The following is a 20641-nucleotide window of genomic DNA, read 5'->3' as shown; positions in this document are numbered from 1 at the left end:
GTTACACAGTCCAAGTCTATTCTGCAACAGAGTCTGGACACTGTGTCTACCAGTGTAAAGGTCTTTGCACCGAGTCTGTTTTCAGATGTGTTTTCCAGCCACTTGAATTAATAAAAAACTGATTTAATGTGTTTATTGCAAAAATTACTGTAAAGATGTTTTTCCCTCTTTGAAAAAGAAAACACTGGGACCATCCACTCCTGACTGACCCTAAACTGTACAGTGTCAAATATGTTGCATGTGCTACACAAAAATTGAGCCGTGCAAGAAATTGTTTTTCATCACAAGGTAGATTTTTTTTTTTTTTTTTGTCCTAGAGGGACTGGGAGGTGTGCATGCTCACACACACAGATCTACGTAACTTCAGACTTGGACTTGCCCATCAGAGACTTCAGACTTAACTTGGTTTTTAGGGCTGGGTAATATATCAGGTTTTTCAAAGTTACTGATACATTTTCAAACTAGATATAGTATAAGACAATATTTATTATATGGATATGGTTTATATGGTTCTATACATTTCTTCTGTGCAGTTGCCCGCTTGTCTTATTAGCTTTGTTGCACTCTTTGGTTCCATAATCAGATTTTTCTTTTTTTTTTCATGCACTCAAACCTTGAAAATTTAGACCAACTGGTTTATTTTTAATTGTGAAATTTGGCAGTACAAGGTAAATGGTCTTCTGAAAAAGAAAACCTGAAGATGATTTTGTGGCTCTTTCAGTCCTTGAAAAAGAAAAAGGAAACACTGGATGCATTTATGCAGGCATACAGTGCAGTGGAAAAACTATTTTCCCCCTTTCTGATTCCTGACTTTTTGCATTTTTAATCACACATAAATGTTTCGGATCATCAAACCAATTTTTATATTTCACAAAGACAACCCAAGTAAATACAAAATGCAGTGTCTGAATGATTACTTAATTCTGTAAGGGGGGGGGGATCCAAATCTATCTGGCCCTATGTGAAAAAGTAGCCTTTTTAATGATTGTTATCCACAAAGTTTGGTGTTTAAAGTGAAGTTTCAGCACCAGGGAAAGATTAAGAGAGAAAGGAGCAGCAGCCACTGCTCCCAATAGTCTATCACTCATTTAAATGGCTTGGACAGATGTGAAAAAACAATCTGTTGAAATGTCAGATAAACGTTTTAGGGTCAGTGTGCAAATCTTAGCAACATTTCAATTTGGAAATTTCAGATGATAAAGATCAACTCCATGTGCCAAGGACTTAGTAGTCAGATGAAAATATTCATGACTGGGGCCAATCTTTAAACGTTACCTTTATTAAACTATTACTTTGATCTTTAGTAAGAAGTACTAACACAACACAGCCATTACGCTGCATGTTGCTGGTTGACTATTGAGATTAGACTAATGACACAGTTCTCACATTTTTTTGCAGCTCGAAAAATCACCATCAAGAGAGGGCTGACTGACATTAAAACCACTGAGAGAGAAACAGCCTCATTTGAAGTGGAGCTCTCCCATCCGAATGTCCCAGGTACCTGGACAAGAAACGGAATAAAACTAAAGCCCACAAATCACTTCCGCATGAGTGCCAAAGGACCAGTCCACAGCCTCACCATCTCCAACCTTTCAGTAGAAGACACTGGGACTTTTATGTTCTGTGTGGAGAACCTGAAGACATCTGCAAGGCTTGTTGTGAAGGGTAAGTTATTTAGAGAAACAGCTTTGGATGATGTTCAGAAATACAGGAACGGGTATTTGGTTCCTTCTTTGTAGCAATATAAAAGCTGTTCTCCATAAGATCATTGTAAATCAACTGGCAGTTCTAGCAGTTCTTCAAGTGTCCATTTTAGGTTGGCTCTAAAAACCAAGGAAAGGTCATATATGAATTCCCATTCTTATCAGCAGAAACATACTGCAGGCTGTTTGAAAATAAACAGTTAATTATTCATCTGTTAAGGCAAGGTGTCATGCAGATATTTGCAGAATTCAAATCATAGGTGAGCTGCCTGGAAAATGCATATTGTAGCTATTTACCAAATGGCTAAAGGCCTCAACTCCACCTCTTAAACTGTTTCTAGATCAATCAAAAGAGATTATTTCAATGCATATAATGGCTCTAACAAGCCAACTGGGTGTGAGTGTGGATCAGTAGGTAGAATCAGTCATCTCTGAATCTAAAGGTCAGGGGTTTGATCCCCAGCTCAGACAGTCACATGTGTCCTTGGGGACTAGCCTGACAAAAGAGGGTCTGACAAAAGGAATATAGCGGATAAACACTTATTTCAAATCTGTGACTGAGCATCAGCCTCAAGCATCATCCTGTTGTATCTGTGACAGCAGCAACACCACTGGTCTACATGCAAGGGACACAAACGCTGCATGAAGCTCTACTGATGGAGGTATCACACCATTACATGCAAATGTGAGCAAGCTTAATTACACTGATTTCTATTGTAGTATCCTGACAGCATGCAAGCAATGTGGTACAATAGTTTTTACCCCAAAGTCACCCATTCTTATTTTTCTCTCTGTTGCTCACGTTGAGATGGGCGAGGAGCGAGGACAGAGAGAGATGACAAGGAATCGGGAGTGTTGGACAGGAAGATTTAATTGATTCTATTGTATTTTCCTCACTCAGCAGAGCTTGCTACAGAGTGGAGAGAGTTGTGCATTGATAACATCCATACCTGTGTTTGAAATGCATCATGCTCTGACTTGTGTCAAAATGGGGGCAAAACTAAAATGTGAATACAAACACTTTGTTTGACCACATTCAATATAAAAGCCTTAGATGTCATATTATGTACAAAGGGAGCATAAAAATTTACATGGCAGAGAATTATATTTTCAACAAATGCAGTGTAGACAGCAAGCATATGGTGCTACACAGTGATGATGCTCCCGTGCTGTTAGGACATGTGTTAGACTGTGATCAGAGACACTGTATGTCTTGGAAAGAAGAAAATTTTTGCTTTTTATGTTCATCAAAACACTATGGTGGCAGCATGGCATGCTTTGGACCATGTGGCCGACATCACACATCTTGCAATGTGACTGTCGCACATGCCTTTCATCACTGTCTCATTGGGAAATCAACAAATCCTTCAGCCCTAACCTGTACTCTGCTAACTACTTTCAGTAACCAGTCACAAAATTAGTTTTGCAAGTCCCTAAAGCATCCCATTTGACTGATCACATTGGTGTTGGTGTCTGCTGCAGACAGAAGGAAAGCAGAAGAGACAGTAATGTTACCCTTAAAAATAGAGAGATAAAAGCTTGAGGCCACTACAGAAACGTTAACAGCCCTAAAATGTCCTAAATAAGAAAACTTAAAACAGACAGAGAACAGAATCACTGCATGTGCTTCTTCCAAGTTATTTATGATAAAATCTTGGATTTTTTTTTTTCAGTGTCATATCTAGAATTGGCTAATTGACCTTTTCTAAAATGTAGATTGTAAATCAAAATTAGCTAAATTAAGCAATGTGGGTGTCCAGGAGATCAGTCGTTGCCACGTTACCAAATGAATATCAAAATAATTCTGTCTTTACTAGTTTTGGGTCAAAATTCTTTTAGTGTGTGTTTCTTTTATTGTACAGTACTATGTAGAACTCTTAGGTATATTTAGGCCAGAAGTTGAGGCTGAAGTAAGGCTAGATGTGACGAGTAAGCTACCTAAGTGCATCATTGGGCGCTGAGGAGGATTGACACAACCCCGGTAGTGTTCTGGATGTCCTTGCACATTACGGGGGGTAGGGGAAAATCTGCTGTAAAAAACAAAACAAAACAAAACAAAGTCTGCACATGTAGGGCAGAGTAAGGGTTGGATGTGGCAAGTTAGCATGGCCTTGGGTACTGTTCGGACAGCTAGTAGGGTTGCTGTTCGCCCATGGTGTGATGTCCCACGGGCCCAAAAAACACTAGCAGTTTATTACCGGGGTGAAAAGACCTGGACAAAAGAGATGCTGTTAAGCTTGACCTCAGCTACAACACAGGTGTTTCAACCTTTATCAAGCTTGACTATGGATGCCGCCAACAGCCCTCCAGCCCTGGGTTGTTTGGCCAGAAATGCACAATATGCAAGTACAAACTGGATCCTGAAACCGTACTAATGGAGAAATGCCAAGAGTGAGGGGCTGAACATTAAGAGCACCAAAGCAGCTTTATGGTCTATTTTTCAGCTGCTGACTGAAATAATGCAGAGCTACTCCCAAATTTTCGGAACCTTTAAGTATATAAGATCTAAAATTACAATTATAATGTCCAGATTTTCCACACATCCCTTTAAAATGTAACCAACAGTGATTTTAGGGCAAAAACAATTGTTATGTGATAGATATCCTTAAACATCTCATTTACATCAGCTGACAGACTCTTCACAGGAGAGAGCAAAACTCACAACAGACTAAATGCCAAACAGCAGAGGCTTGATAACAGAATACTGTGTCGGCTCTGCTGCTGTCGCCTTCATCCAGTCTCACGTTTCAAAGACAAAATAGCCTAGCATGACCCACTGAAAAGCGGTAGCTCTGTTCAGCCTTTTCTGTCAGGTGCTAGTTTAACCTCATGCTGTAAAATAATCCACTCCATACCAAGTCACTCAGTAAGCTTCATCCCTTTGAGCTCAGGGTTCAAAAGCTGAGAATGACAATCGGATGAAAATGTCATCACGATAAATCAGTCAACATAACTCTGCTATTATATTTTAGAGAAGATTTTTGATAGGTTTGTTTTAATAAGATTATTTTACTTTCATTTCAACAGAGCCCCCAGTGACCATGTTCAGGAAACTGGAAGACCAGAGATTCCCCGATGGGGCGATAATCTCTATTGAGTGTGAGCTTTCAAGACACAATGTTGATGTGAAATGGTTTAGGGTAAGTGCAAAACTTCTTTTCAAAGTTTGTCATCTAAACTCCATCTTAAACTCAAAAAGCCTGCTCTGTTGTATTATATCAGCTTATCTGTTTCTGAATGATCTATTTCCCATTGTTGGATTTAATAACTGTGTTTCTTTCTCAGAATGGGGATGAGGTGAAGCCAAGCAAAGACCTGCGTATTTATGCAATCGGAAGGAAACGGTTTCTTCAGGTCATGAAATGCAACGTCTGTGATTCTGGCGTGTACACCTGCGATGCTGGAGATGTAACGACATCATGCACTGTGGAGGTCTATGGTAAAGTCTGCTGTCTACAAATGTAAACATACAGACAAAAGTTTGAAGCACAATATTGGATTTTTGTCGATATCCGATAAGCAAACAGTTACAGTTAATATAAGAAAATACTGATATGGATCCATATATGTAAATGTAGTTCAGACCTAGAACTTCGTCCTTAAAAAAAACAGGGCAAGAAGATGGCTGCATTTAAGGAAGCTGACGGTCAGGGTAGCAGCTCTCTGTTTGACAGAGGTGAGCTGTGAAAGAGAGTTAATGCTTGGGGTAGGAAGGATTTCCTGTATCTGTCCTTGTGGCAGTGGAGCTGCACCAATCTGTTAGAGAAAGTACTCCACTGTCCATCCAGCAGGTGGTGCAGAGGGGGGTCAGGGTTATCCATGATGGATAGCAGTTTGTTTTGAGTCCTCCTCAATGACACCGCCACAAAGGTGTAAAGTTTGCAGCCAGTCACTGAGCTGGCTCTTTTAATCAGCTTGTCTAGTCTGTTGGTCTCCCCTGCTCCGATGCTGATCCCCCAGCAGACCACTGCAAAGTACAAAGCACTGGCAACAACAGACTGGTAGAAGGTCTCCAGCATCTTGCTGCACAGGTTGAAGGATCTCAGTTTCCTCAGGAAATAGAGCCTACTCATCCCCTTCTTGTACACAGCCTCAGTGTTGGCCTTCCAGTTCATTCTGCTGTCAATGTGGACGCCCAGGTACTTGTACTCCACCACAGCACATCCTTCTCCAGGATGCACAGTGGTTATGGGGCTGTCCTCTTCCTCCTGAAGTCTATCACCAGCTCTTTGGTCTTGGCCATGTTCAGTAGCAGGTGATTCCTCCCTGTCTACCCCACAAAGCTGTCCACCAGCACCCTGTACTCCTCCTCTCTCCCATCACCCATACACCCCACCACTGCAGAGTCGTCTGAAAACTTCTGCAGAAGGCATGACCTGGAGTTGTACTGGAAATCTGAGGTGTACAAGGTGAAAAGGAAAGGAGATAGCACAGTCCCCTGAGGAGCTTCTGTACTACTCTACACCACACCAGACTGAACACTGCCCAGTCGGACAAACTGTGGTCTGACTGTCAGGTAGTCAGTAATCAAGGAGGTGATGGGCGAGTCCACACCCATCATCTGCAGCTTCTCACCCAGCAGATAAGGCTGGATGAAGTTGAATGCACTGGAGAATTCAAAGAAGGTGATTCTCACAGGGCATCCGTTGCCCTCCAGGTGTGAGTGAGCACACTGCAGCAGGTAGATGATGGCATTATCTGCAGTTTTCTCCCTTTGACTAGCAAAAAGTTCAAGAAAAGGTCTTTAAAACAGATAAATTACAGTACAGATGAAAAAACAGTAAGTCCCAGTAAGTGACCATATTCACAGCACAAGTGTGTTTCTAGTTCAGTTAATTTGTTAGTATGCCTGTTTCCAATATTGTATCTTTAACCAGCAGAATGTAGAAAATAAATTTAATGCCTGTTAAGTAAAAAAGCCCTGCTGTTTTTGTTGTTGTTAGCTGTTGTTAACCAGCTCTCCACTTGTTTCAGTACCTGCTTTTGTTTAGATGCTTCTCCTTGATGTTTTCTCGGGCTAATGCCAGTAACATTTAGCAAGAGTGAAGTTTTTTTTTTTCAAACCTTTCTTTGAAATGCAAGTTGAATTTAAAAAATGCTTAAACACCAACTTGGAGGGCTGCTAGCCTGAGAGCTGTAACCCTGATACTAAGCTAGCCACACATTTTCCCTCGCTAACATCATGAAGTTCTCATTATAGAATAAGCACCATCCATTGTCTGTGGTCTTAAATAAACCTTGATATATGCATCAGAAAAATCTCAAGCAACCACCAAATGGCACATTTGAAAAAGTTATTTTCTTACCTTGGATGATATGATAAGGCTAAAGACCCAGCACACCCATCATCCCTAAACAGGTGATCTGAGTTATACCTGATTAGACTTCACAGACTACGCTTGATTGACATCTCCATTATTCACCTGTTAGGTAGCCAGAGTTAATACCTCTGTGTGCATTTTGAATTGTGGCGTACATACTGGAAAGCACGTAATTATGACAGCTTGTTTAATCTTTAAAGCTAAATTCATATTACAAGGAAAAACTTCACTAATATATTCAGTTCAAAGCTAATAGAAACGTGCTGATTGATTCAGTTTTACTTATATAATGCCAGTGGTGGACATTTACTTGAGTACTGTACTTAAGTACATTTTTTCAGTATTTGTACTTTACTTGAGTATTTGTTTTTCTGGAAACTTATGACTTTCACTCCACTACATTTCAAAGACAAATATTGTACCTTCGACTCCACTACATTTCTAGGAAGGTTGTTGTTACTCGTTCCTTTTAAGTTCAGCATAGCTTTGTAGTCAGAACACGCTGTGCTCCTCACAGAAGGGAACCAATCACAGTCACCGCTCACACCTGGGATGGATTTGGAAATAGGTTACGTCATCCTCGCTATATGTAGCATGCTCTCCTTCATTCAAACAAAACTCGGCAATGGACGTGGCAGGAGAAACTCAATATGAAAAACAGCGCACCCATGGCCATATCTGTGTTCGATGTTTGAGATTTCAGAAATGAGGAATGATTCATATCATTTCAAATGTCTTCTGTGTACACCGCTAACAAACTACATTTCTGCATTCAAGGTTGTTGCATTCGTGGTTCTACATGTAAGTCAGTACATCATTAGGTGTTTCAGAGAGTTACAAGGTTCTGTAAAAGCACGGAGAAAACAATACAGTAATATACTGATATTAGAAAATGTACTTTGTACTTTTAAATACTTAAGTATTTTTAAATGCATGTACTTTTAAATACTTAAGTTTTTTTTTTTTTTTTTTTAAGTACTTTAGTACTTTAACTTGAGTAAAATCGCACCAAGCAACTTTTACTTGTACTTGAGTGAGATTTGACCACGAGTATCAATACTTTGACTCAAGTACTGGAGTTGAATACTTTGTCCACCACTGTATCCTGCACAGAGAGTATATTGTAATGCATCTGACTTGCAAGTTTGTATATTTTTTTATTATTTCTTCTTTATCTCCATTTATGAAACTGTTATTGGCATTAAGTAGTAGAGCTACTTTTACTATAGCACAACAAAACCCTGCTATAAGTGTCTAAAGTTGTAAATTGTTACTTGAAATATAAATATAACTGATGTTTAAAAAGGTAAATGAAGACTATGATACCTTAGAAAGAAGGGTCTGACTTTGGGCTTATGATTTTCAACATCGGGGCGCGGGTGGCGTAGTGTTGAGGTCATTCCCCGTGTGAATGGACGTCATGTCTCTCCCCAACTCTCTCATCCCCATTTCTGACTCTATCCACTGTTATCATCTTAAAAAATAAATGCATAAAAAGCATTTAGAAAAAAAAAAATATATCATGTACCACACGTACAGATGTTTTAGTCCTGGAAGTGGGTGATCTGGGTTTGACACTTACCCCCAGCACTTTCTCTCATGTAATTTCCAATTTTCATATGTTTTTTTTTTTTTTTACCTCTATCCACTCTTCTATCATTTTTTAATAAAGGAGTAAAAAGTTCCCAGAAATCTAGCTGAACAGTTTTGTGCAGAAAGACAATATTCTTCTCAATAACATTATATTTTTGGAAGGGTACATTACATCTTGTTTCTGGTTACCTACTGTGTAGGTACATGAAAATGGAGTCTTAAAATTGGTGAATTAAGTTTTTTGTTCCCTATGTTGTCCCTCTTATTATGTAAAGACATCCCCATGTAATGTTATTTTTCTTGGCAGAGCGTGAGCTGCAGATCCTGCATGGTCTTGAAGACCTGGACATCCAGGAGGATCAGAATGCGGTGTTTGTCTGTGAGATCTCAGCGGAGGATGTGCCTGGAGAATGGTATAGAAATGGGGAGAGGATACAACCCACCAGCACCATCAAGATCCGCCAGGAAGGTCAGCATCAAAATCCCAAATACATGTTCCAGCACAATGCATATCAGCTTTTCAAAGATACTGTACAAGTCGCATTACTCTTTCACTATCTAATGATTGGTTTTACTTTAACTGTAAATAATGACTCATTAATATGAATTATAACATAATGTGTGTTGATGGTTTTAATGTCATTTCAGGGACCAAACATTTTCTTCTAATGTGCAATGTGCGAGCAGAAGACTCTGGGGAGATCAAATTTATTGCCAGACAAGTTGAATCTGTTGCTTACCTGGAGGTGGAAGGTAAAATTCAAACATAGAACAAGGTGTCTGTTCACATAAAGTGTGTAGACATTTACAGAATAAATTTATCATTAAGTAATTAACAGGGTTGCCTTATAAAATAAGTTTTTCAGCCCTAACTCTATGAGCTATGTGAGCTATGACTCTGCTTATTAAAGCATTTCCACTCAGGCAATATAATTCCTGGATAACAATATTTTTTATTCATAATCAGAAAAAAAATTAAAGCAGCTTATATCTGATGATATAAATAGGGGCCACCAAGGGTAGAACATTCATTACTTTTTATGATATACTGTATAAAATTGTGTTTCTATTGTTTCTTTGTTCAGCCATTTATGTTTTTTTTTTTTATATAAAAATTACTTTTTCTACTTCTTCCTCTAATTTCACTTCATCCCTTCAGAGCTACCCGTCAACATAGTAAAACCTCTACAGGATAAGACAGCTCTAGAGAAGACCCGTGTGCTCCTGGACTGTGCTGTGTCTAACCCCAGATGTAGCATCCGCTGGTACAAAGGCAGCAATGTCATCCTGCCGTCTGAGCGCTTTGAGATCTGCAGTGAAGGCTGCTACCGCAAACTGATCATCCAAGAGGTGGCGCTACATGACGAGGGCATGTACAGCGTGCAGGTCGGAGAGCATACATGCTCTGCAAAACTGACAGTGGAAGGTGAGAGAGTTTATGATTAATTATAAGATGTGTAGTTTACATCATGCTTTAACTTGCCTTGTAAAGTCATGATGTAAAATCAAATGAATCTGCCTCAGAAGAAAAAGGAAATCCAACACCCAATTTAAATCTGACATATATAGCTGTTTGAGCTTTGATTTCTTTGCAGGATATTATCATTAAGCAGTTCTATTTATTCAGTACTACTCCTGCTGTTATTGATATATGCATTTAATATTGACAGTTCTACACTTAGTAGTGGTTTATGCAACAAATACATGAGTTTGCATGTAAAAGCGTCTCATCAAGGCCTAGTTTTCCCAAACAACTTACTCAGAAACATAGAGCACTATAAACATCAGTGTCCTATACTGGTGCAACACAGGCAGATGGTCAGTGACCATAAACATGCCATCATAGCACCATCTACTGGTGAAACAAACCTTACACATGTCATTTCTCTGTAAAAAGAGAACACCAGGACCTCTCCGCTACATTGAACCCCATCTTATACATTCCCTTTAACATTCAACTATTCCCGTTGATGTGCAGGGCTGAAAAGTCTTTCTTCTTTTCTGGTAGCCAAACTCACCGTTTCCTGATACACCTGATTAATTTCATAGCTTTTATCATGGGTTTGGTCGAGCTGAACTGACTATACTTCCTAAGCACAAACTGTCATAATCATTAAGGCTGACCAATTTGCAAAAATAAGCTAATTAAGATCCCCCCCCCCCCCAATATTGAGATTGCAGTATATATGCAGTTATTTTTAGGTTCCTCATCTTATGGAGTCATCTTATAATGCTCCTTGTTGCAATTTTTACTCCAATTGCAAGTTTGGTATCAATTGCCATATTGAGGGGGGATTTTCATGTTATTCTCATTTGATTTAGAAAAAAAATATACATAAGAAATGTAGGACTTTTGCAAAAATTGAAGAGCATAAAATCTCTACCTTTAAACTGGTGTTTTAACACATTTCAGGTTAAAGAAATATTGCACTGTCTGGGATTTGAAAACTACAGCAGGCCATATTGTCACATAATCTAATCTGTGATGTAATGCCCAGCCCTGATAATCGTTCAATCAAATATTCTTATTAAAAGTATTCAATAAGCACAAATAGGCCAGATTTTATTTCTAAACTGGTCAAATGTCTCTCAATTGTCAAGAGCACATTTACAAGATTTTTTCCTGCATTCAAAACGTGGTGGTGACCACCATGGCTTAATTCTATATCATCACGAGCCCTCATCAATGTCAGACGTTTTTTCGTCTTCAAAGGGCAGCATTGGATGGATATGCCATCTATCCCTGCAAAATACCATATGTGGTGGCAGAACATTTGTTGTTTAATAGATTACACAACAAAAAGAACTCCCAAAATTGCTTAGAAAACTGTTCGGTTGAGCCAGTCTGAACACTAAGTCAATCAAGTATAGGTCTGTCAAATTATCACAACTATTATTAGGCATTTGACTAATTATCGGCATTTTATGTTACTTATTGCTGATAAACTAAACAGTTATTAAGTGTTTTACTTTTGCTTTGCTCTGAGGTGTGTTGATCCCTCAGGCCTTGTTTTCACTCTCCACAGTCTCACCTAATGTGTCACCCACAAAACCATCTAACTGGCTACACATAAGTAATAGACAATCATCACTGATTCCTGGGTGCTACTGACCCAATGAGTTTATGGCATCCAGTGGTTTCCACATATCATCAACAATAAGCCATTGCACACACAGTTTGCCTGCTATGATTACTAGGATGAGTATTAAAATCTGATACAGTTGATACCAGTACTACAACATGGTACTGGTACCAACACATCTGATACCTCCTGAACCAAAATACAACACACATTTTGATTCTTCCTTTCTGTGCCTTTCCCAAACCAAGCCGACCACCTACCACTCCAAATAAAGGCACGGAAATAGGTAATGGAACTGGTGGGATTCATGTGTGCCTGCTTTTTTTGGCATTGTTTCTTAATTATAAAGGTAATGCTCATTTCCTTTCCTTATCCTATGTTATATTGGCTTGTTTTTAGAATATTTATCTTTATCATTTCCATAACTGAGACAGCTTTTATTCACTATCTCACTTTCATCATGCTTTTTCTTCTCCTAAAACTACCGATTCAGGCACTTTTGAGGCACTAGCACCGTTTAAAAAGTATCGATTTGGTATCAGTATCAGAAACAAGCCCAAATAATACCCAACACTAATGATTAAGGAATATTAAATTAAACTTTTCCAAAGGTGAGTGATGCTATTTGAGCATATTTACCTAATTTACTGCTTGTGAATACTTTCAAAAGAGCAGAAACAAAACCAGTTAAATGTAGGGAATTGATGCTGGGCAGGTTGGCCACCCCAAACACTAAACTGCTGTGTCAATCTGTGGAAAACACTGACATCAAGTTTCTTTTCTACAGTGTTGCTGTGTGCAGTTTTTTTGTGTTGACAGAGCTAGAGCTAAATTACTCATTTTTATTTTTTGATCATGCAGCTTTTGTCACATTTAGTATTAAGGATGTGTACAGTCCAAAATTTTAGATATGAAAATCTGTCTATATCAGCTGTAAATATTTGCCTAATTAATATAAATGTTAATAGAGTTATAGGCTGGATCAGCAGACCCACTTTAACCAAAGTCTTTTCTACATTCATCACCATTTCTTACACGTTAATGCAGTGCCACTATTCCACTATTATGGAAATGTATTAGGGCCACTTCATTAAAAATATGATAAAGAGGATCTCTTCATTTCAAAAAACAACTAAAAAATCTCAAGTTTAAAAAGTCGTTATTTTGCAGCTAAAAAATGAAAACATTTGTTACCCTAAAAGCTGTAAATGTACAGTGCTTAACAAATTTATTAGACCACCCTAACCCTAACCAAGGTAAGGTTTATGCCACAGCTGCCCTAAATTAACAGCATTGGTAATTACCAAAATCACTGCAATGGTTAATACACCAATATGTAGAAGCTCTTTAACCCAAATGATATTTTTAATGCTAAAATATAATTATTATTGTTATCCATGAATTTTCAAATTTACTGATTTACAAAAAAACTGAAAAAATAGTAAAGCACATTAATATTTCTTGATTAATATGTCAGATTATAGTTATTTACTTGCATTCCTGAAGAGAAAAATGATTTTTAGTGGTTGAATGTTATGCTTGGTTAATTTCTGACTTCTCAGAGAAGCCCAGTGAGCCGGCTCAAATTTGGGTGAATTCAGTTTGAAATCCCTCATTCCTGTTCAAAATGGTAAAATGTGGAGAGATCACTGAAAATGAAAGAGTTCGCATTAAAGCACTTCATGATGCTGGATGGTCTCTGAGACAAATATGACAGGTGGTCTAATAAATTTGTTAAGCATGGTCTGTGAACCAAATCTTTGAATGTTTGAGATTATAAAGTGAAAAGTGGAAAATTCAACCCCTATTTTCAGTTTGGCTCCTTGTTAATTTTTCACTTTGTAACCTCAAGAATTTGTTTGGGTTTTCCCTAAAAATGAACAGATTCTTTTTATTCTATATCTTCTATGTCGGCCCTAATACATTATGTTTCTAATCATGATTTTTAAAAAATAACGTATGTACATCTAATTTTGGCAACATCAGCAGGCAGGGTCTCGTGCCCCCACTTAGATCTTTGGCGTCCCCCTAGGGGATGGAAAATGTGCTCATTTGTTGTGGGGGGGCGAAAACCAGCACTGGTACATGTCATTATTACTGTCTCACATACATTGTGCAGGTAAGCATACATAATTAGAAATCAGTCAGATTGTCATCCATTATTTAATTTTTTTCTGATTGTAGTCCATGATGCATCCAGCCTACTGTTACCACTTAAGTCGAGGCCAAATTCTCCATTAATGTTTCATGTTTCAAAGTATGCACACATCAGGGTGTTTAGGTACATGAACATCCATAAACACTTGTAGGGCATCGATTACCTGGGTCCAGAATTTTTCTACCACAGGGCAAGACCACAATAGATGTATATGTGTGCCAGTCCCTCCACATCCATGCCAGCACAATCCAGAAGTGTTTGTGTTCATTTTCTTTATTTATATGGTGTCATATATGCTCTGTGGATGCTCTTCATTTGGATAATTGTATATCTGACACAAACTGATGATGAATGTTTCAGTATTGCATCCCACTGCAGACAGAGAAAACTGAGTTTCTTGTTCTCACTGTGCTTTGATGGAAGCAGTACTGTCAGGGAGAGACTAAATCAGTAATTTATAGCAGACACTGTTCCTCTGGCAGCACTGGCTTCCTTTAATTTATTATCGATTACATTATTAGATCCTGGTGTAATTCCTTGACGTACATATTTTTTCAGAACAGATCTCAGCTGTAAATATTCCAGAAAAGTAGAGTCATGCAAACCAAACTGAGCTTTCAACTCTTGAAATGAAATTAGTCCCTAAAGATGTGACTGATTTGAGTTACATTTTGATTTATCCATGTACTCTCTGTCAGTGTTAGACCACCTGCTGTAAGCACTGGGTCGTTCCATATGGGACAAGATGGAAGGGTAACACTCTTAACTGATAACTGTCTGTGTACTGCCTCTGCAATTTCACAGGAAAATTCAATTAATGGGTTACTGATTTTAACATCATATTTGGGGTAATGCCATAATGACTTTAGAGATATTGTTTTATTATATTCTAATATAACTTTTTTCTCTAGCCACTCCCAACTACCTATTACATTTTTATATAAAAAGTAGTTAAAACATTCACAGAACTACATTTCAAAATGCTATAAATGTTTAGAGAAACTGGGCCACTTGACCATCAAATATGTCATGTACAAGATCTAATAATATTTCTATACATGGCCATGGCCTCTTGATATTAATGTGTTAAAAGTGGGGGAAAATATAATTTATTTTTTAATTATCAGAGAATATCAAGATGTGAGCTACAGCAATAATCTTTGTACTTTTTACAGCTAATTGAAACCAGATATTTTTTGATGTGCCATAGTAACAACACAGCCGTTGCATTTGTAATATCAACAAGGGTTCCTAATGTCAGTTTTTTCAGGTCAAATGTAGCAGGCCTCTTTATGCAATTAAATAATCTTAGATTAAGTTTTTTTCTTTAGAGATAACTCCCCAATGTCTCATAGACAACTGAACAATGGATGTTTTATACAAAAGGGGGTATTATGATTCTCTGACTTTTGACAAACAGATTTCTACTTGTAGTACTTGAAAACACATGCTGTGAATTAATAGTTTTCCTTTCATTTGTCCACTAACAGCCCAGTCTCTGCAGATGGTCAGAGAGCTCAGTGACGTGGAGGTCGTGGCCCCAGAAGAGGCCTGCTTTGAATGCGAGGTGTCAGTCCCAGTCCTGAAGGCTCCTGTTTGGACTCTGAATGGAGAAACCTTACAGGCCAGCTCTCGAGTCCGCCTTGAGAAGATGGGCACCATCCACAGGCTGACCCTCAGACAAACCTCCCCGGACATGAGTGGAGAGGTGGAGTTCACCTACGGCAAAGCAAAGAGCAAAGCACAGCTCCGAGTACTGAGTAAGTCAGAGACATAGTAGCTTAAAAGGTTGCTATGTGTGATCTCCTAAACTTTAAATCAAAAGTTGTTGATTGTCAGTGAAGGTCAAATTTAAAAAAAAAAAAAAAAGCTAATGTCAGGTTTTAGTAACTAATTAGACACCATTTTATGACAAATGACTGCAGCTGCACGTGATCTGATCAATCTGTGAATCAGACTTCACCTTACCATACTAAGGCTGAACTATTTGGAAAAAAAATTAAATTGCATTTAACATGATAATAATTATTACTATTTATTATTATTCTATTCCAATGATATCTATTGCTATTCAACATGCAATTGTTATTCAAGCTCCTCATCTTATGTACTTTTTAACGAAAAGAAGCAATATATTATTCTATATTCTAACCAGCACAGTATTAGAGAGATTGAACAAGGGCTGAATGATTTGAAAAAATATCTGGTTGTGATTATTTAGACTCCATCCATCCATTTTATATGTATCCATTTTTCTATCACTTATCCTGTTCAGGGTCGCGGGGTCTGGAGTCTATCCCAGCTGTCACTGGGTGAGAAGCGGGGTAACCCTGGACTGGTCGCCAGTCCGTCACGGGGCTTTATTTTCTTTATTTTGACTCATATTGCAAATTTAATGTGAATTGTTGTACTGAAGGGAATATTAATTTTTATGCTGATCTCAGTTTTTATCATGAAAAGCATATACAATTAAGGAAAGTAGGATTTTTTTGTAAACTAAGATAAGATAAGATAAGATAAAATATTCCTTTATTAGTCCCACAAGGGGAAATTCCAGTTTACAGCAGCAGCAAAAGTAGTATACACAAAGCAGGCCATTGGTGACAGAAACACAATAGAAATAGAGGACAAGTAAAAGTAGTATTAAAAGAGCACTAATAAATACAGAAGTACAAAAATATGGAATGTAAAAAACATCATCTTACAAATTATAAATAGTATTTACAAACAGTTATGTACAGGTTGGATATATAACAGATTGGGTGTGGTGGAGATATTCATATGTACACCTATATACACATATATATACACAAATATATATACAAACATGTGTACAGATTATACATATAAACATGAGTTGTTGCACAGACTGTTTTGAGCAGTTTCTGTTGTGGAGTCTAACAGCTGCAGGAAGGAAGGACCTGCGATACCTCTCCTTCACACACTTGGGGTGTAGCATCCTGTCACTAATGGAGCTCCTTAGTGCAGTGAGTGTGTGTTGGAGGGGGTGGGAGTCTTTGTCCATCATGGAGGACAGCTTGGCTGCCATCCTCCTCTCCCCCACCTCCTCCACAGGTTCCAGAGGGCATCCCAGGACAGAGCTGGCCTTCTTTATCAGTTTGTCCGGCCTCTTCCTGTCAGCCGCTGTGATGCTACTCCCCCAGCAGACCATGCCGTAGAAGATGGCCGAGGCCACAACAGAGTCATAGAAGGTCTTCAGGAGTGCCCCCCACACCCCAAAAGACCTTAGTCTCCTGAGCAGATAGAGTCTGCTCTGACCTTTTTTATAAAGTGCAGTGGTGTTATCAGACCAGTCCAGTTTATGGTTCAGATGAACACCCAGGTAACTATTCTAAACAATTAAATGCTGTCATGATGTGTAGAGAATAAAATTTCTTTGAGGCCAGAATTTACCGTATCCATTTGAAGACATTACCTTTCCATGTTTTACAGTTCATTGTTCTTTTATGTTAGGTGGTTTCAATATATTACATCTTTTAATTTAAGCATCAGATGGCTGGAAGCAACCTGAAAGTTTTAACTTGTTAAATTATTTCCTTTACTATACTTTGTTAATTACTTTACTGCCCCTCACAAACAAAGTCATAGCTGCAACAAAATAAAGTCAGATTTTCAATCAAAAACATTTCCCCTTCAATTTTTTAAAACCTTTTGTGCCATATATTTATTCATTACAACCTTTTATTTTGAGTTTGATTTTAAAAAATCTAATCCAGAAAACATTAATTATATAATATATAGATTAATCTATTACACTGACCTTGATCACGCCACATTTGGCATCTCAAATAGGCATTTGTATCTGTGCTACATCATAAGTTCCTAGCATTCTTCATTCCAAACCAGATGTGATCACTTCAGAAGTCATGAAACTAAGAACTGATGTCCTAATAAATCAGCTATATAAACACTAAAATCATCTAAGAAAGTAACCAAACCAATTTTTTATGCACTTTTTTAACTAAATGCTAAGGAATAAATTGTGTCTTTCATGGGTGCATACCAAGGCTATAATAGTTTTGCATTCTTCATTTATTTTTTATTTTTTATTTAATTTATATTTTTCTTGTACTTTTCAGTTTAGTGGTAATTTTTTTCTCCTGATTTGTTAGTTTGGTTAAGCTTTTATTTTGCATAAATGCTCCATTTTTTTTTAGTTTCTTTTTTAGTTTTAGTGTTAATTTTGGTGTTTTTTGGATACTTGTCAGGAGAGAGATCCAAAAAAGAAAAAGCAAACATTAAACAATTGTTAAAAATTTTTTTAAATGGGCTATTCCTTATATTTTATTTTATTTGTTAAAATTTGTAGTTAAATACAGCTCAAGACCTTGAATTAACCATTGTGTGGAGGTTTTTTCACTCAGATCAGACTATTGAAATATCTAGGCTTGGGTGTTCAGTCTGTCAGTCTGCAAAGACTAAAACTGAGGAGATCCTGTCCCTGATTTTATATTTGTTTATTTTAGTTGGTTTTATAAACACAGGATGCCACGTAAGTTTTTTTTTTTTTTTTCTTTAGTTTCAGTTATCTCTTATAACCTTGGAGCACACTATTTTTGAATTTTATGTTTCAGCGAGGGCTGTCAGATTATACATTTTTACAATCATGATAATCTCTTCATTTCTAAAGTTAATCATTTTTAAACTTTTATTTCTTTCTCACATTTTGAATGCCAATTTGCATTCAGTGCTTTTTGTTTTATTTTGGATTTTCATACTACCTAAAACTAAGGGTAATTGACTTCCTGTTTGGATAAAGGCCTGCTTTGAAAATAAGGAACTAGATAGATTGAAGTTATGACATCAACATTACCACAGAAAAAAGAACTTGTTATTGATTGTAAAAGATAAAAAGGAAACAGTAAAAAGGTAAATGTTTGGTAACACAGGGTGCAGATGACTTTTGACTTGTCCACTGAGCGGTCTAAGAGCTTTTTTTTTTAAATGACATGAAACATTAAGGAGCAGTGGTGGACTCATTCACTTCCTGAAGACTATGGGGTTTATTGCCTCAATGTTGCCACTGAACTTAGGCTGCTGATCAAACATGTTATAGTTTGCAGAAAGATGTAATACATATATTGACCACTAGGTAGAGGTAGTAACCAAGTTTTATGTTTGACTGCAAAGAAAGCATCACTTGTTGCAGCAGAGATGGGTTCTTATGCAATTGGTGGAAAAATCAATTGAATGTGATCAAATTTAAAGTATTTATAATAATAGCAACTTTTTCAAACCAACAATGACCAAATAGATGAGTAGATACATAAATAAACAGAAAAGCAGATTCATAAATCCGCAGCCTGATTCTGATTTGGCATCATAATGTGTTAATTGCACTGCATGACTTGGCGCAGCACTTACAGCACATAGTAATAATCTCATTGAATGTTTTGGCTCCTTGTACGCTGCATTCTGTAAATAATAGAAGGTGTTTATGATGCTTCCAGCCATGTAGGTCAGCAGTACAGAGCACACAGACCTACAAAACCTTCTTAGGCTTTTTAAACGAGCAGGGGAGTAAGCTATTTTTAGTTTTATTTTATTATGTGGGCTTTTAAGTAAGAGTGTTAGGTTCAATGATCTGCATGGCTTTGGAGGTGAACCTGTCCAAGAATGGATGTGGTATTTAGGGCAAAGTCAGCACAGCCAGAGGTAAAGTTCAGTGGAGAAAGAGAATAAAAACAAGTTAAAATGGGTAGAAGCTTTGATTAGGTTTAGCAGTTAAATAAAAAGGACTTCAAACTTTTTAACCAACACTTTACTTGAAGAATTTCGTAGTGGAGTAATTGTATGTTTGATTTACTTTATCCTCTGAATCCAGGACTGTTTAGAGGAAAAACTGCTCTGATTATTCTAAAACATTTACTTAATTACAGCCATTAGTTACTTTGCAGAAGAAAATGATTTAAAAAAATATTAATAAAGAAATGATTTATTAAATGGAACATTAATGTGGAAGGGCAGGACTTTTTAAAAATTCTTGGAAGGTGATTGGATGAACATTCCGGCTGTCAAATTCTTTAGCAGCCAATCAGAATGACAAGACAAAATGAGGTGGTAGGCACGCACAGCTCCAGGTGTAACCTGAGTTCAGCAGTTAGGTGCTGTTGTTGTTTACAACAGTGGAGCTTGTTGTTGGATAAAACTCATGCTGAGGCCAGTCAAGAGAAGTGCCAAAAGCATCTTCCCTGCCAAGAAAGTCTGGTTCGCTGCTCCTCTTTAATCAGGAAATGCTGTCCAGGTCTGATAAAAAAAAAAATGTTTCTAAAGCATCTGATCTAATAGACTGAATGATAGCAGTCACAGCTGTTGGTCGCAATACAACTAAACCTCACCTGTAGCTATCACAAACTCAAGCCCAAGCAGGTCCAGAGGAGAACGAAAACCTCTTTTCTGCCACGAAAAACTTTCAATGCAGTTCTTTGCTCTTTTTGATTTAACAAAAAAAAAAAAAAAAGTGGTCCAGTTCTGATAAAACTGCCGCTATACAGCTACAGGCAAACTAATTGATAATCAGCAAAAGCCATTATTCCAGTACAACGAATTAATCAATCAATCTTTGTTTGTATAGCACCAATTCATAATCAAAGCCATCTCAAGACACTTTACAAAGAGGGCAGGCCTAGACCGTGCTCTCTGTTGTGGCCAATTATAATAGACCACCGTCAATCATTAATATTATAATAAAGACTATACCCTATTATAATAAAGACCAGCGTAGCTGTATATATCCTTGTAGCAACATAAACCCTCCCTATT

General features: G+C 37.5%; 1 protein-coding gene across 17 annotated transcripts in view; it reads left to right on the top strand.

The window, feature by feature from the left end:
• Window positions 1-20641, top strand: part of LOC121522712 (obscurin-like protein 1) — a 54881-nt gene that overhangs the window by 30477 nt on the left and 3763 nt on the right. For all 17 annotated transcript variants that reach the window (XM_041807316.1, XM_041807333.1, XM_041807332.1 and 14 more), the window contains 7 exons: window positions 1399-1665; window positions 4731-4843; window positions 4989-5142; window positions 8925-9086; window positions 9266-9370; window positions 9777-10043; window positions 15349-15618. In XM_041807316.1, coding sequence (XP_041663250.1) covers window positions 1399-1665; window positions 4731-4843; window positions 4989-5142; window positions 8925-9086; window positions 9266-9370; window positions 9777-10043; window positions 15349-15618 — 1338 coding nt within the window. The remainder of the gene's footprint in view (window positions 1-1398; window positions 1666-4730; window positions 4844-4988; window positions 5143-8924; window positions 9087-9265; window positions 9371-9776; window positions 10044-15348; window positions 15619-20641) is intronic.

This window comes from Cheilinus undulatus, linkage group 15, assembly GCF_018320785.1.
Source record: "Cheilinus undulatus linkage group 15, ASM1832078v1, whole genome shotgun sequence".
Classification (NCBI taxonomy): domain Eukaryota; kingdom Metazoa; phylum Chordata; class Actinopteri; order Labriformes; family Labridae; genus Cheilinus; species Cheilinus undulatus.
This window is presented reverse-complemented; position numbering and strand designations above follow the sequence as displayed.